The sequence below is a fragment of the Mobula birostris genome, chromosome 29 (assembly GCF_030028105.1).
Source record: "Mobula birostris isolate sMobBir1 chromosome 29, sMobBir1.hap1, whole genome shotgun sequence".
Taxonomy (NCBI): Eukaryota; Metazoa; Chordata; class Chondrichthyes; order Myliobatiformes; family Myliobatidae; genus Mobula; species Mobula birostris.
This window is the reverse complement of record NC_092398.1, coordinates 17,123,876-17,140,155: the sequence shown is the minus strand read 5'-3', so window position 1 is coordinate 17,140,155 and position 16,280 is coordinate 17,123,876. Positions and strand designations below refer to the sequence as shown.

General features: G+C 47.7%; 2 protein-coding genes across 2 annotated transcripts in view; one reads left to right on the top strand and one right to left on the bottom strand.

Annotated features, from left to right (window-relative positions):
- LOC140189991 (histone H2A type 2-B-like) overlaps positions 1 to 16,280 on the bottom strand; it is a 647,138-nt gene that overhangs the window by 8,700 nt on the left and 622,158 nt on the right. The window lies entirely within an intron of this gene.
- Positions 11,622 to 16,280, top strand: part of LOC140190088 (tectonic-3-like) — a 78,605-nt gene continuing 73,946 nt past the window's right edge. Inside the window, exon 1 of the mRNA XM_072246557.1 lies at positions 11,622 to 11,910. Within this exon, the coding sequence (XP_072102658.1) occupies positions 11,796 to 11,910 (115 nt within the window). The 5' untranslated portion in view covers positions 11,622 to 11,795. The remainder of the gene's footprint in view (positions 11,911 to 16,280) is intronic.

Below are 16,280 nucleotides of genomic sequence, written 5' to 3'. Positions count from 1 at the left end.
TAATACCATTATTCCCACAATCCTGATTGAGAAGTTGCAGAACCTGGGCCTCTGTACCTCCCTCTGCAACTGGATCTCGACTTCCTAACTGGAATATCACAGTCTGTGTGGACTGGTGATAACATATCCTCCTCGCTGATGATCAACACTGGCACACCTCAGGGGTGTGTGCTTAGCCCACTGCTCTACTCTCTGTATACACATGACTGTGTGGCTAGGCATAGCTCAAATACCATCTATAAATTTTCTGATGATACAACCATTGTTGGTAGCATCTCTAGTGGTGAGATATGCCAACTAGTGGAATGGTGCCACATCAACAACCTGGCACTCAACGTCAGTAAGATGAAAGATCTGATTATGGACTTCAGGAAGGGTAAGATGAAGGAACACATACAAATCCTCATAGAGGGATCGGAGGTGGAGAGAGTGAGCAGCTTCAAGTTCCTTGGTGTCAAGATCTCTGAGGATCTAACCTGGTCCCAACATATCAATGCAGTCATAAAGAAGGCAAGACAGCGGCTATACTTTATTAGGAGTTTAAAGAGATTTGTCATGTCAACAAATACACTCAAAAACTTCTATCGTTGTACGGTGGAGAGCATTCTGACAGGCTGCATCACTGTCTGGTATGGAGGGGCTACTGCACAGGACCGAAAGAAGCTGCAGAAGGTTGTAAATCTAGTCAGCTCCATCTTGGGCACTAGCCTACAAAGTTCCCAAGACATCTTCAGGTAGCAGTGTCTCCGAAAGGCAGCGTCCATTATTAAGGAACTCCAGCACCCTGGGCATGGCCTTTTCTCACTGTTACCATCAGGTAGGAGATACAGAAGCCTGAAGTCACACACCCAGCAATTCAAGAACAGCTTCTTCCCCTCTGCCATCCGATTCCTAAATGGACATTGAAGCTTTGGACACTATCTCACTTTTTTAAATGTACAGTATTTCTGTTTTTGCACATTAAAAAAAATCTATTCAATATACGTAATTGATTTACTTGTTTATTTATTATTATGTTTTATTTTTTTCTCTCTCTCTGCTGGACTATGCACTGTATTGAACTGCTGCTGCTAAGTTAACAAATTTCACGTCACATGCCGGTGATAATAAACCTAATTCTGATTCATAACTTTATATGCTTCTATAAGATCTCCTCTCATTCTTCTGAATTCCAGCAAATACTGACCTAGGTGACTCAATCTCTCCTCATAGTCTAACCCTCTCATTTCTGGAATCAACCTGTGAACCTCCCCTGCACCACCTGCAAAGCCAGTACATCCTGTCTCAAGTAAGGAGACCAGAACTGCCGCCTCACCAGTACCCTGTACAGTTGCAGCATAACCTCCCTGCTCTTAAGTTCAATTCCTCCCATATTGAAAGTCAATATTCCATTTGCCTTCTTGATAGCCTGCTGCAGTTGCAAACCAACCTTTTATGATTCATGCACAAGCACAACAGCAGGTTGCAAGTATTTACCATTTAAATAATAATCTGCTCTTTCATTTTTCTTTCCAAAGTGGATGACCTCATATTTACCAACATTGTACTCCACCTGCCAGACCCTTGTCCACTCACTTAACCTATCTATAGCTTTCTGCATTATGTCTGTATTCTCTGCAAAATTTGCTTTTCTACTCAATTTAGTATCATCAGCAAAGTTAGATACACTACACTCGGTTCCCTCTTCCAGATCGTTAATGCATATCGTGAACTTCTGCGGGCCCAGCACCGGCCCCTGTGGCACACCATTCACCATTGATTGCCAAACTGAATCACACCCATGCATCCCAATTCTCTGCTTTCTAATAGTTAACCAATCCTTCATCCACGCTAATATTTTTAAATTTCAAAATATACTTTATTTAAAAATAAAATTATATACAATAAATATTCAATAACTTTCCATCCTTGACATGCGTTTCCATTATGGTTTGTACATATCCATACTTATGGCCACCCACGTGGCACTCCAGTTGTTCACCTTAGCACATCATTGTTGAGGGGTATACTCCCCGCCACCCAACCCCTCCCACTCCCGTGGGTGAAGAAACCTATACTGTGGTCCTTCCCCACCGGGCCCTTGCGGTGGCTGCACCGAGTTTCAGTGTGTCCCTCAGCACGTACTCCTGCAGCCGAGAACGTGCCAGTTGGCAGCATTCTCCCACGGACATCTCCATGTGCTGGTAGATCATCAAGTTTCGGGCCGACCAAAGAACGTCTTTCACTGAGTTGATGATCTGCCAGCATACATCACTCAACAATATGCATCCTTATCTTATGGATAAGTCTTCTATGTGGCACTTTATTGAACGCCTCTTGTCCCTGACCACACACCAGATTTGAGGCAGCTAATCTAATGGGTGTGACTGCCTGTTGAAACAGAGACTCCAGGTAACTCTCCCAGTCCCTGATGTGCCGCAATGTTTGACGCTCTGATTCTGGGTCATCATCTTTGAGCCCGAGTTCCTCAGCAGCTAACACTTGCTGCAGATGGGGTCACCAGGAACCACAGTGGGATCCACCAGCTCCCAAATCATGCACATCACCTGATCCTGCATCATCCCTACTTTATTTAATTAGCTGTAATTTGTCGATTTTTTTCATTCAACCACTACGAAAGTCTTACCCTCTGCTTACCTGTGCCTGCTTGCTGAAGCCTCATGAACCAAAGCCTCAAGTACCCACTCATGTACTGGTCCACTCACACAATGGCTGCTCTGCTTCGACCCTGCTTTACTTTTATTTGCTCCTGCTAATGAATCACGAATCAATTGGTCTGCCGCTATTGCCCCAAGCCATTCGAAATGCTCCATTTTAAAACTCTTCTCTGCGACCTGTGCAAGGCTCTCTCTCTCTCTGTGAATTGATTGGCCCACCGCTAATGTGCCAAGCCCCACAAAAGGCCATATTTTAAACTCTTTTCCCTGACCTGTGCAAAGCTCTCTCTCGCTCTCTCTGTGAATCAATTGGTCTGTCACTAATGAGAGGAGCAGGAGTACAAGCTAGAAGGTGACAGGTGAAATCATGTGGGTGTGAGATTGGGAAAATGAAGTAGGAAGCTGGGTGGTGATTGAAGAAAAGAGAAAAGTGCTGGAGAAGAAGGAATCTGACAGGAGAGGAGAGTGGATCAATGGAGGAAGGGAAGGCAGAGGTGTACCGGGGGAGATGATAGGCAGGTGAGGAAATGAGATAAGAGTTCAGAGCTGTGTGGTGAAAAAGGCACAACAGCTCCTCTTTCACCTCAGACAGTTGAGGAAGTTTGGTATGGGCCCCTAATTCCTAAGAACTTTCCACAGGGGCACAATTGAGAGCATCCAGATTGGCTGCATTACTACCTAGTATGGGGACTCCCTTAATCGCAGGATTCTGAAGAGATTGGTGCGGACGGCCCAGCGCATCTGTAGTTGTGAACTTCCCATGATTCAGGACATTTACAAAGACATGTGTGATAAAATGGCCCGAAGGATCATTGAGGACCCTAGTCACGCCAACCATAATCTATTCCAGCTGCTACCATTCGGGAAATGGGACCACAGCATGAAAGCCAGGACCAACAGGCTCCAGGATAGCTTCTTCCACCAGGCCATCAGACTGATTAACTCACTCTGATTTGAATGTATTTCTATGGAAGTTCTACTTATTATAAATTATTATAAATTACTACGATTGCACAGTGCACATTTAGAAGGAGATGTAACGTAAAGATTTTTACTCCTCATGTATGTGAAGGATGTAAGAAACAAAGTCAATTCATTCAATTCATTCATTCATTCATTCAGAGTGGGGAATTAAAGAAGAGGGAAGGAGAGAGGGTAAAAACTTCCAGAAGCTGGAGATGTCAATGTTCATGCCATTAGGTTGGAGGCTGTCTGGTTGGATAGAGAACATAGAGCAGTGCAGCACAGTACAGGCCCTTTGGCCCACAATGTTGTGCCGACCCTTAAACACCACCTCCCATATAACCTCCCACCTTAAATTTCTCCATATACCTGTCTAGTAGTCTCTTAAATTTCATTAGTGTATCTGCCTCCAGCACTTTGCATTCCAGGCACCAACCACTCTGAGTAAAAAAACCTTCCTCTAATATCCCCCTTGAACTTCCCACCCCTTACCTTAAAGCCATGTGCTCTTGTATTGAGCAGTTGTACCCTGGGGAAGAGGCGCTGGCTGTCCTCTTAACATCTTGTATACAACAGGATATGATAGGACTGTAACGTTCCGTTATATTGGCTCGTGTACGTCTAGGAGAAATCCCGCCCAGCACCTGCTTCAGCACTCCCCTCAGGGTCAGTCGTCGCCCGAATCAATCACAAACATCGATCATCAGCCAGCACACCCAGTAAATTTTAACACATACACTTTATAGATATTACTAATTCTATGACATTAATATACATTTGATACAGAGAGGAAAGTAAAGGGGAAAAAAAAGGCACCAACACTTATCAAAGTCCAAGTTCTTCGCGCGCTACCGTTGGAGCTCAGTTCGACGTCAGACGACCACCCGAATTCCGTCGACCCACGGCTCGGGACCACCCGGAGTGATCGACCGGAGCCTCTCCGCACGTCCGCCGTCCTCCTCGTCTCTCCTCCGACTCCCCGCCAAAACTCAGTCCACAGTCATATCATACAGCATGGCATCCGAAAGCAAAACGATACATAACCAGCCAATGGCTAATAGAATCTGGTTATCTCATTTAAAGTAAAACAAACTGTTAACGCAAACTCTCTGCAGCGTTAAAACACAACAAAGCCGCATTCCACAGATTAACATAACAAAATCGCCATTTTAAATGTAACAAAAGAAAGACCCCGTACACTCTCCCCCCACCTCAAAAAGTCATGCCCTCATGACGTTAACAGAATTCACTAGTACTCCTTGTAAAACACAAAACCCAACCCAGGTGCATAAAGCAGTGACATAACTTTGCAGGGCAGTAGAGATCACACCCTGCTCTCCCGGCGCTATATAAGTGAGTCTTTCCGGGGGATGTCTACTCCTCTGAGGCCTCTGTACTTCCTCTGCTGTCTCTCCCTGTTCAGACACCCCAGTTGACCCCTCGAGCCTATCTGACGGACCTTCCCCTTCACCGGGATCCCTCTGCCCCAGTGTGCCCTCTGGCTCGGGCTTTGCCTCCACCCTCTCCTCCCCCAATGCCGGCTGTAATACAGGCGGCTCTGCAACACCCTCCCTCGGTTCCCCTGACTCAGTGATGGAAGGGCCAAGAGTCTCTTCTCCCGGCACCGGGGAATCAGCGAACGGAAGCAGGTACCACACGCCCGAATCATCATCTTCCGATGACGTATCCCTTCTCGAGGTGGGGACCGGCCCCGTTTTCTTCGCAGCGGGCTCTTCCCGCGCCCCGCGCCCTCGCAAAGTCCTCGTAATAGGAGTAAACTCCCATTCGGGCTCTGGGTCCATCTTCACCTCTCGACCCAGAGGCAACAGGTGGTTCCGATGGAGTACCTTGACAGGCCTCTGCCCGCCCTCAGGTCTCACCCGGTAAACCGGGAGATTCGGCATCTGATTCTCCGCCACATATGGGGTGGCTGCCCAACGGTCCGCCAACTTGTGCTTACCCTGTAGTCCTAAATTCCGGATAAGGACTCGGTCTCCCGGCAATAGCTGGACGAACTTTACCTTCTAATCATACCTCCTTTTATTCCGCTCGTTCTGCTTGGTGGCTGCCGCCTCAGCCAACTCGTACGGCCTTTTCAACTCTCTCCTCATATCGGACACGTACTTCAGACACGGCTTCGAAGGTATTTCCCCCGCTTCAGTCCCAAAACACAGATCAATGGGCAACCTCGCTTCCCGTCCGAACATCAGATAGTAGGGCGAGTACCCCGTAGCATCATTGCGAGTACGTTTGTAACAATGAACCAAATGGGCAATGTGCTGACTCCACTTACTCTTCTGTCCAATCTCCAAAGTGCCGAGCATGTCCAGCAGGGTCTGGTTAAACCTCTCGGGTTGAGGATCACCCTGCGGGTGATAGGGGGTGGTTCTGGACTTTTCAACCCCAAGCATATCCAGCAGTTCATGGATAAGCCTGCTCTCGAAGTCCCGTCCCTGATCACTGTGGATCCGCCGGGGAAGGCCATAATGAACAAAGTACTTCTCCCATAACACCTCCGCCACTGTAGTCGCTTTCTGATCCTTAGTAGGAAAAGCCTGCGCATATCTAGTGTAGTGATCCGTGAGGACCAAAACATTCGCGGTATTGCTGGTGTCCGGCTCAATAGACAGGAAATCCATACACACCAGGTCCATGGGTCCCGCACTCTGCAAGTGGGATAACGGAGCCGCTTGCGCAGGCAAGGTCTTCCTCCTGACGCAACGGCTACAGGTCTTACAGTATTCTTCCACCTCCCACCGCATCCGGGGCCAGTAAAACCGGTCCTTGACTAATCCATAGGTTTTCTCTACCCCTAAGTGCCCGGAATCATCATGTAGAGCCTGAAGCACAGCCTTTCGATACTTCTCAGGCATGACCAGCTGCCAGCGCCGGGGGTGGTCCGGAGGCGACGTGACTCGGTACAGGACGTGGTTCTTCAGCTTCAACCGGGGCCACTCCTTCAGTAGTAGAGGAACGGAGGCATGTTTCGCCTTCTCCACCTGCCCCATATCACCCTGGCTAACCGCGTACCAGATAGTGCCAATGCTTGAGTCATCACGCTGAGCCGCCTTTACTTCCTGGGGACTCAACTCCGGCAGCTGCCTGTTCCTCAGAGCAGTCACATTACAGTAAACAGTGGGTATCGCGTCATCGTCAGCCCCCAGATGATCTACTGCCCGATCCGTTCCCATCTGTGCTCCTACTTCCCCGTCGCTCCCAACTTGACACATGGCCTTTACTCCCTGGGCAGGGACACTCTTCCACTCCTCAGTCGTGCCCGACTTGTCGTGCGCCCGACGAGACAGGGCATCTGCATCGATGTTCCGACTCCCCGGGCGGTACTTCAGGCTGAACTCATAGGCAGACAAGGCTGCTAACCACCGGTGCCCAGTAGCGTCCAGCTTCGCCGAGGTCAGGATATAAGTGAGGCGGTTGTTATCAGTTCTCACCTCAAACTGGGCCCCGTATAGGTAGTCACTCAACTTGTCCACCACCGCCCATTTCAACGCCAAGAACTCCAGCTTGTGAGTGGGATAGTTTCTCTCAGATGACGACAAGCTCCGACTGACAAATGCCACCGGCCTCAAGCCGTTTCTCTGTTCCTGGTACAGAACAGCCCCCAGACCGTCGTGACTGGCATCAGTGTGTAGAACATACGGCTTCCGGGGATCAGCAAAAGCCAACACTGGGGCCTGTGTCAGCGCCCTTTTTAGAGATTGGAACGCCTCCTCACATTGAGCATCCCACCTCAATCCAAAAGGCTCCCCCGTGTTCAAGTATCCTCCTACCTCCGACACCTCCTCACTTGCGTCCTCGGGGAGAGTGTGGAGACCCCACGGCCCCGCCTCCCCCTGGACGTGGACTGTCGCTGGTAATTCTATAGTCATGACGTCGGCACTCCCCCACACCAACATCCAGCTAGCCTCCAGTTCTTTCCCACCCCTTCTAGCTACAAGTTCTACCTGCCCGATACCTTTAATCAAACTCAACACTCGCACCAGTACCTCTGCCGAAATGCGATAATCGACCCCGCTTACCACACACGCATGATTCACCGGTACCTCCTCCATTTCACACCAACTTACAATCTTATCTCGCTCCATCTTCACACCACTTACCGCAACAACAAGTACAACTTTCCCGAAAAAGTCCAAATCCCTGACGGTAGCCCCCACTTGTAACGTTCCGATATATTGGCTCGTGTATGTCTGGGGGAAATCCCGCCCAGCACCTGCTTCAACACTCCCCTCAGGGTCAGTCGTCGCCCGAATCAATCACAAACATCAATCATCAGCCAGCACACCCAGTAAATTTTAACACATACACTTTATAGATATCACTAATTCTATGACATTAATATACATTTGATACAGAGAGGAAAGTAATGGGAAAAAAAAGGCGCCAACACTTTGATAAGTTCTTCGCGCGCTACCGTTGGAGCTCAGTTCGACGTCAGACGTCCACCCGAATTCCGTCGACCCACGGCTCGGGACCACCCGGAGTGATCGACCGGAGCCTCTCCGCACGTCCGCCGTCCTCCTCGTCTCTCCTCCGACTCCCCGCCAAAACTCAGTCCACAGTCATATCATACAGCATGGCATCCGAAAACAAAACGATACATAACCAGCCAATGGCTAATAGAATCTGGTTATCTCATTTAAAGTAAAACAAACTGTTAGCGCAAACTCTCTGCAGCGTTAAAACACAACAAAGCCGCATTCCACAGATTAACATAACAAAATCGCCATTTTAAATGTAACAAAAGAAAGACCCCGTACAGGACGATGAAGATATACTAGTCAATAGAATCTATGCATAATGGCCAGTAATACTTCAGAATTAGTTATGTAACACTCCAATAGTAAGTGTTACCCTAGAACCCTTTGGCTTCCGTATCTTGTCTCAGCATGTCAAATGGCTCCAGTCTCATGCTGCACAAAGTCCTGCCTTGTCTGGGTTCAGTGCACACTGCCTGTAAATTATCCTTGCCAGGTCATTATCTTAACCCTTGACTTGCTGTACCTTCCACACCTTCTTCATGATAGCATCAATGTGTTGGGCCCAAAGACCGATCTCTGAGATGGTGAGGTATTGCATGTTGTCTAGTAAGGTAAGGTGTTGACCAGTACCTTCAGAGGAGGCTCATCAATTAGATTACAATGCACGGGATCTGAAGTGGAAAGGTTGGGCTGTTTCAAATTCCTGGGTATCAACATCTCTGAGGGTCTATCCTGGGCCCAGCATATCGATGGCGGACTGATATGTCAGAATGGGAATGGGAAGTAGAATTGAAACGGGTGGCAAACTGGAAATCCCGCTTTTTGTAGTGGATGGAGCGAAAGTGCTCAACTAAGTGGTTTCTCAATCTGCGTCGGGTCTCACCGATATACAGGAGGCCACATCAGGAGCACCAGATACAGTAGATGACCCTCAACAGGCTTAGGTGAGTTGTCGCCTCACCTGGAAGGACTGTTAAGAGCCCTGAATGGTATTGAGGGAGGAGGTGCAGGAGCAGGTGTGGCACCTGTTCCCTTGCAAGGACAAGTACAAGGAGGAAGATCAGCGGTGAGGGACAAGCGATCCCAGCTCTCATCCATGCCGGGTCTTCACAATTCCCTTCGACCTTCCCCTCTCTGATGCAGAACTTTCTGTCCTCAGTAAAGGCCTCACCCTTGTTCCATTGTGCCCAAATCTCAGCGAGTTCTGCGACTGCCATGAGGCAGCGGGTCCAGATCCCAGAGCGTGTCGGAGCGAGAGAACATGATGCTTGGATGACGATTTAAGCACTGGGCCAAATTGGAAAGGTCTGATACAGGTCGAATTGAGGTGGCGAGGGCCAGGCCCCGAGTGTATTGAAGCGACAGAACCCAATGTTTGCATGGCGATTTAAGTGCTGGGCCAGATTGAAAAGGTTAGGGTGTTCGAGGCCTGAGGCGAGGGATGGTCAAATTCAGCTCTCTGCTCTGTGAAGTTTACTGGCTTCTGTGCTGAACAGATGGTCTGTGGATGGACTGACTTTCTTTCCCGGACCTCAGTTCTGAATGTTATTTGCTTGCCTTTATTGTTTATACGATCTGTTTTTTTCTCTCTCTGCACATTGTCGGCACTTTTTGTGTGTGTTGCTTGAATTTCCAGCATCTGCAGATTTCCTCGTGTTTGCGTTTTTAAAAATTGGTTCTTTTCAGTTTCTTGTGGCTGTTTGTAAGGAGACATATATCAAGGCTATGTAATATATATATGCAAACAACAGGAATTCTGCAGATGCTGGAAATTCGAGCAACACACATCAAAGTTGCTGGTGAACGCAGCAGGCCAGGCAGCATCTGTAGGAAGAGGTGCAATCGACGTTTCAGGCCGAGACCCTTCGTCAGCACTAACTGAAGGAAGAGTGAGTAAGGGATTTGAAAGTTGGAGGGGGGAGGGGGAGATCCAAAATGATAGGAGAAGACAGGAGGGGGAGGGATAGAGCCAAGAGCTGGACAGGTGATAGGCAAAAGGGGATACGAGAGGATCATGGGACAGGAGGTCCGGGAAGAAAGACAAGGGGGGGGGACCCAGAGGATGGGCAAGAGGTATATTCAGAGGGACAGAGGGAGAAAAAGGAGAGTGAGAGAAAGAATGTGTGCATAAAAATAAGTAACAGATGGGATACCAGGGGGAGGTGGGGCCTTGGCGGAAGTTAGAGAAGTCGATGTTCATGCCATCAGGTTGGAGGCTACCCAGACGTAATATAAGGTGTTGTTCCTCCAACCTGAGTGTGGCTTCATCTTTACAGTAGAGGAGGCCGTGGATAGACATGTCAGAATGGGAATGGGATGTGGAATTAAATTGTGTGGCCACTGGGAGATCCTGCTTTCTCTGGCGGACAGCGTAGATGTTCAGCAAAGCGGTCTCCCAGTCTGCGTCAGTCAACACTTCACCTGTGAGTCGACTGGGGTGATATACTGTGTCCGGTGCTCCCGATGTGGCCTTTTATATATTGGCGAGACTGGACGCAGACTGGGAGACCGCTTTGCTGAACATCTACGCTCTGTCCGCCAGAGAAAGCAGGATCTCCCAGTGGCCACACATTTTAATTCCACATCCCATTCCCATTCTGATATGTCTATCCACCGCCTTCTCTACTGTAAAGATGAAGCCACACTCAGGTTGGAGGAACAACACCTTATATTCCATCTGGGTAGCCTCCAACCTGATGGCATGAACATCGACTTCTCTAACTTCCGCTAAGGCCCCACCTCCCCCGGTACCCCATCTGTTATTTATTTTTATGCACACATTCTTTCTCTCACTCTCCTTTTTCTCCCTCTGTCCCTCTGAATATACCTCTTGCCCATCCTCTGGGTCCCCCCCCCTTGTCTTTCTTCCCGGACCTCCTGTCCCATGATCCTCTCGTATCATCTTTTGCCTATAACCTGTCCAGCACTTGGCTCCATCCCTCCCCCTCCTGTCTTCTCCTATCATTTTGGATCTCCCCCTCCCCCTCCAACTTTCAAATCCCTTACTCACTCTTCCTTCAGTTAGTGCTGACGAAGGGTCTCGGCCTGAAACGTCGACTGCACCTCTTCCTAGAGATGCTGCCTGGCCTGCTGCGTTCACCAGCAACTTTGATGTAATATATATATTTTTTGGTAATAAATGCACCTTGAACTGGTTAGCTGAGAGTTAACTCGCTGGGTTTCTAGACAGTGCGGCTAAGAGGGCCTGTTCCGTGCTGTATTTCTAAAATGAGAAGTCAAAATAAATTAATTTCCCTCTTAAATGTCTGCAAACTGCACGTGTAACTCGGAGGCCGTTAGGTTTGCTTTGAAATGTGAATGGACATTGTTCGAAATGTTTGCAAGAATTCTTTGATTGACACGCTCCTCCCTCTTTGTGACGCTTCCCAGTCACGTGATCCCAAGCGGAGTGGCGGTGACCCGGCTCCCGGCTTTGATTGGAGCTGACATCACAAAGCAGAACACCCGCGTTGCCGGGCAATGGGTTCAGTGAGAGGAAAAGGGTAACGTCCAGTGAACAAAGGGCGCCATGACGTCACAAGGGATCCGCGACCCTGGCAGCGATAGGCGTGCGCGAAGCCGATGGCATCTCGTCTGTGGACGTCGTCTGGCGAGCTCGGCGTGATGACGTCAGGTGGCACCGTCACCTGGCAACGGCGGCGGCCGAGGTACGATAATGGCGGTCGCTGCCGTTGCGCTTATTCTGCACTCTTTGTGTTTGCTGCTGTCGGCAGGTGGCGGGACCGGGAGCTCCGGACGGCCAGAGACAGGGGAAAGAAACCTGAGGACGGGTAAGACGCTGGAGGGAGGGGAGTGTGTGGGAACTTAGCGGGTCAAGCAGCGTCTGAGGAGGGGAGGGGAGTGTGGGGTCAGCCTTAAATAAAGATAATCATGTCCTTCCACTGGTCGAAACTCGTCCGCCCGCGGTCTATGGAATTTCCTTCTGCAGCTTTGAAATGTGCGTGGGCAATGTTTGCGAGACTGCTTTGATTAACAGTTGATTGACACTCTCATCCCTCCCTCCCCGGGATAGTGAAGGACCCAAATGAGATCAATTCATACAATGGCACGTAGTGCAAGGTAAGATAATAACAGCATGTAGAATAAAGTATAACTGCTACAGGGAGATTGAAAGTTTGGCTGAGTGGTGTCATAACAGCAACCTCTCAGTCAACGGCAGCAAAACCAAGGAACTGGTCGTAGTCTTCAGGAGAGGGAAACCAGAGGTCCACGAGCCAGTCCTCATCGGAGGATCAGAGGTGGAGAGGGTTAGCAATGTTAAATTCCCGGATGTTACTACTTCAGTGGGCTTGTCCTGGACCCTTCAAACTTTCTGCATTATCACTCAGAGTTGAACTGCACGTGCATGTAACGAGAGCGTCTTGGACCTCCAGGTGGTCCACAGTAGGGGGTGATTGATAAATCTGTGGCCTAAGGGGGAAGGAGATGAGTTATACAGCTCTCGTTACATGCAAGTGCAGTTCAACTCTTTGAGTGATAATGCAGAAAGTTTGAAGTTAATAATTCACCTCCTTCTACCTTAGGCCACAAACTTATCAGTCACTCCTGCTGTGGACCGCTTTTGGAGGTCCAAGTCACTGACTTCTATAGAAGGGATCCGTATGTTCCACAACCACTGGACTAAGTGTGTAAATGTAGGAAAAATAAATGTGCTAGGTTTTCTAAAATTGACCTCTTCTACCTTAGGCCATGAACTTATCAATCACCCCTCATACTACAATTTACAGACAAATGGGTGATTAGGTGTAGAATAAGCTAAAGCTACAAGGAAAAGCACAACTAAAACAACAATCTGAACCTAAATCCAACAATCCTTGCACTTGGTGAAGGGCAGGTCCAATTTTTATGCTGTATGACAAGGGTTAATACGATTGCAGGGAGATAAATGGGGGAAACAGAACTGATGGGTGAGAGCTGGCATCGGATCAGTGGGTTGAATGGCCACATCCAACATCATCAAGAAGAGAGATTGGAAGGCTGAGAGGAGTAACGCACCAAAAGTGCTGGAGGAACTCAGCAAGTCAGGCAGGATTTATGGAGGGGAGTAAACAGTTGATGTTTTGGCCCAAGACCCTTCTTCAGGGCTGAGACCTTCATTAGGCTGAGAGGAGACTTCAACGTAGGACTGTGTCAGGGATTCCAGCTCCAGACATTTCTTTGAGGTTTACTCCCAAAGCCTTCCCCATGAGTGGGTACAGCCGCAAGGCAGTGGAGGTTTGAGATCAGATGAGCCTTCCGCCAGATGACGTGCCAACCACAGCTGATGAGCCTCATCTGTCTGGAGGGAAGATGTAATGGAAGTGAATAAAGTGAGGATACATCTCCATGCAACGGGTCGTAGATCAGCTGCTGCTTTTACCGGTTCAAGTTTGAGTTTAATTGTCTTGCAACCATACATGAATACCCATAAATACAACCAAATGAAACTGCATTACAATGTCAAAATACAGTATCAGCAGACACACACAGTGCAAAGTAAGTATAATCAGTAAAATACAGTCACACTAAAAAAAATTGTAAAAGATCCTGAGTCCCAGAATGTTGCAGCAGTCTGCAATCAAACACCATCCGACTTGTCTTTGCTGAGCGAACACTGGGGGCAGCATCGACTCCAACTTGGATGTTGCACCTCACTGCATCCACTGGACGACACCAAATCCAGTGATCGCAGGAATGCGGAGGGGAAATTAAGAGTGATGTGAAGATGGGGGCAAAATTACCTCCACATGACATTCTCAAAGTTCAAGGTAAATTCATCATCAATATGCATTATATGTTGTTATATGCTGCCTTGAGATTCATTTTCTTGCAGGCATTTACAATAGAACAGAAATACAATAGAATCAATGAAAAATTATACACAAAGACTGAGAAACAACCAATGTGCTATGGATGATAAATAGTGCAAATAATAAAAAAAATAAATAAATAATGCTGAGAACATGAGCTGTAGAGTCTTTGAAAGCGAGTCCATAAAGTGGAGTCCATTCAGAGTTGAGGTGAGTAAAGTTATCCACAGTGGTTCAGGAGCCTGATGGTTGCATGGTAATAATTATTCCTGCACTTGGTGGTGTGGTACTTCCTGACGGCATCAGTGAGGAGAGAGCATGGCCTCGATGGTGGGGGTCCTTGATGATGGATGCTGCTTTCTTACATCAGTGCTCCTTGTAGATTTCCTTTGTACGGATGCTCCTATGTGCAGAACCGAAAGAGACTGCAGAAGGTTTGTAATCTCAGCCAGCTCCTTCATGGGCACAATCCTCCCAGTAATTGAGGACGTTGTGTAGAAGTGGTTCCTCAAGAAGGCGGCATCCATCATTAAGGACTGTCAGCACCTGGAGCATTCCTCTTCTCACTACCACAGCAGGTACCATGCACCTGCTGTCCATCTGTGTTGCTATGGAAACTAGTATCATGAGTGGGGGGGCATGGTAAAAGTGAACAGAATGAGTTGCGTCTTCTTGCTTTGTGTGTTGTTGTTTGCAGTTGAGGACGGATGGATATCATATCTTTAGTTAAATGCACAATTATGCTTAACCTGCACTTGAGCATGCTTAAATTCCATCGCTTCAAAATTGTGTGTTTGCTAATAAAGGATCGAATGCACATCTTTGACTTTGGAACGATCATTATTGGAGGTGGGGGTGTGTCATACAAGAATAACAAATCTGTGGGGATTGCCAGCGTTGGCAAGAGAGATAGACACTTTATTGATCCCAAAGGAAATTACAGTGTCACAATAGCATTACAAATGCACAGATATAAATGTTGGAAAAGAAATAGAAAGAATGAAGAAAATACTACAAGCAACTTCCCCTGCTATTGGTTGACTCACTATAGAGCCTAATGGCCAAGGGTAAGAATGACCTCATATAGTGTTTTTTAGAGCAGCGCAGTTGTCTTAGTCTATTACTAAAAGTGCTCCTCTGTTCATCCAAGGTGGCATGCAGAGGGTGAAAAACATTGTCCCCAATTGCCAGGATTTTCCGTAGAGTCCTTTGTTCTATCACAGCTTCCAGTGTTGCCAGTTTGACTCCAACAACAGAGCCAGCCGTTCTAACTGGTTTATTGAGCCTGTTGGCATCATCCGTGTTGATGCCATTGCCCCAGCACACCACTTCATAGAAGATTTGGTTTGATTAGAATTGGCTGCTAAAACCACCAATGGAAAGCAGGAAAAGGAGCCTGAAGACCCAGACTCAACATTTTAGGAGACATATATCAAAGTCAAAGTATTCATATTGGAATTGGTTTATTGTCATCATGTGTCAAGGTGCATTGAAAAGCTTCATTTCTGCATACCCCCTACACAGTTTGTCACATAAGTACATCATAGTAGTACAAAGTGACAAGTAGTAACAGAACGTCACAGTGAATGTTACAGTTACAGAAAAAAGTACAGTGTAGGTAAACAATAAGGTGCAAAGGCCACAATACCTTGGTCCTATGATAGTGCTGGTGAGATATGGTGATATTTTGTGGGCAGTTAACAGAATTACTGGACTGTGATCACTGCAATATGCAGCCTCTAGTTTCCCTTTGGGAGCTGTGTTTTGGAACCATCTGTACGATCTAGCACTTCTGCGGTATCCTGAAGGATTCAGTGTGCTGGACTCTCGAGTGCAAGTACAGCCGCAATGGCCATTGCTGGAGTGGACTTTGGCCCGGATTGAAACCTGGGGCCAGACTGAAGCGGCAGAGCCTGAGCCCAAGAGCAGAAAATAAACATATATTTAACTGATTCAAGCGCCGAGCTGAATATAATGGGAATTAAGCCGTTGAGGCTGAGGGCGAAGGGTGAACTGGAGTTCGACTTACTACTCTGTGAGGCTATACTCACCTCAGTGTTGAGCCAGCTTTGTGTGTGCTCACTTTTGGGGGCTCTGCGGTTCGAGTTCTACATATTATTTGTTTAGTTCTTAATTGTCTGCACTATTTGTTTCTTTCGCATATTCGATATCTGATAGTCTTTGTCAGGTTTCTTGTGGATTCTGTTGTGACTTTGCTTTGTGGCTGCCTGCAAGATGACGAATCTCAAAGTTGTGTAAGGTGTGTATCCGACGATGACAGGAAACCTGAGCGGGAGAGTTTTTAAAGTAGAAAAGCTGTTGCACTGGAGCCGTTCCACTCTCTTGACCTC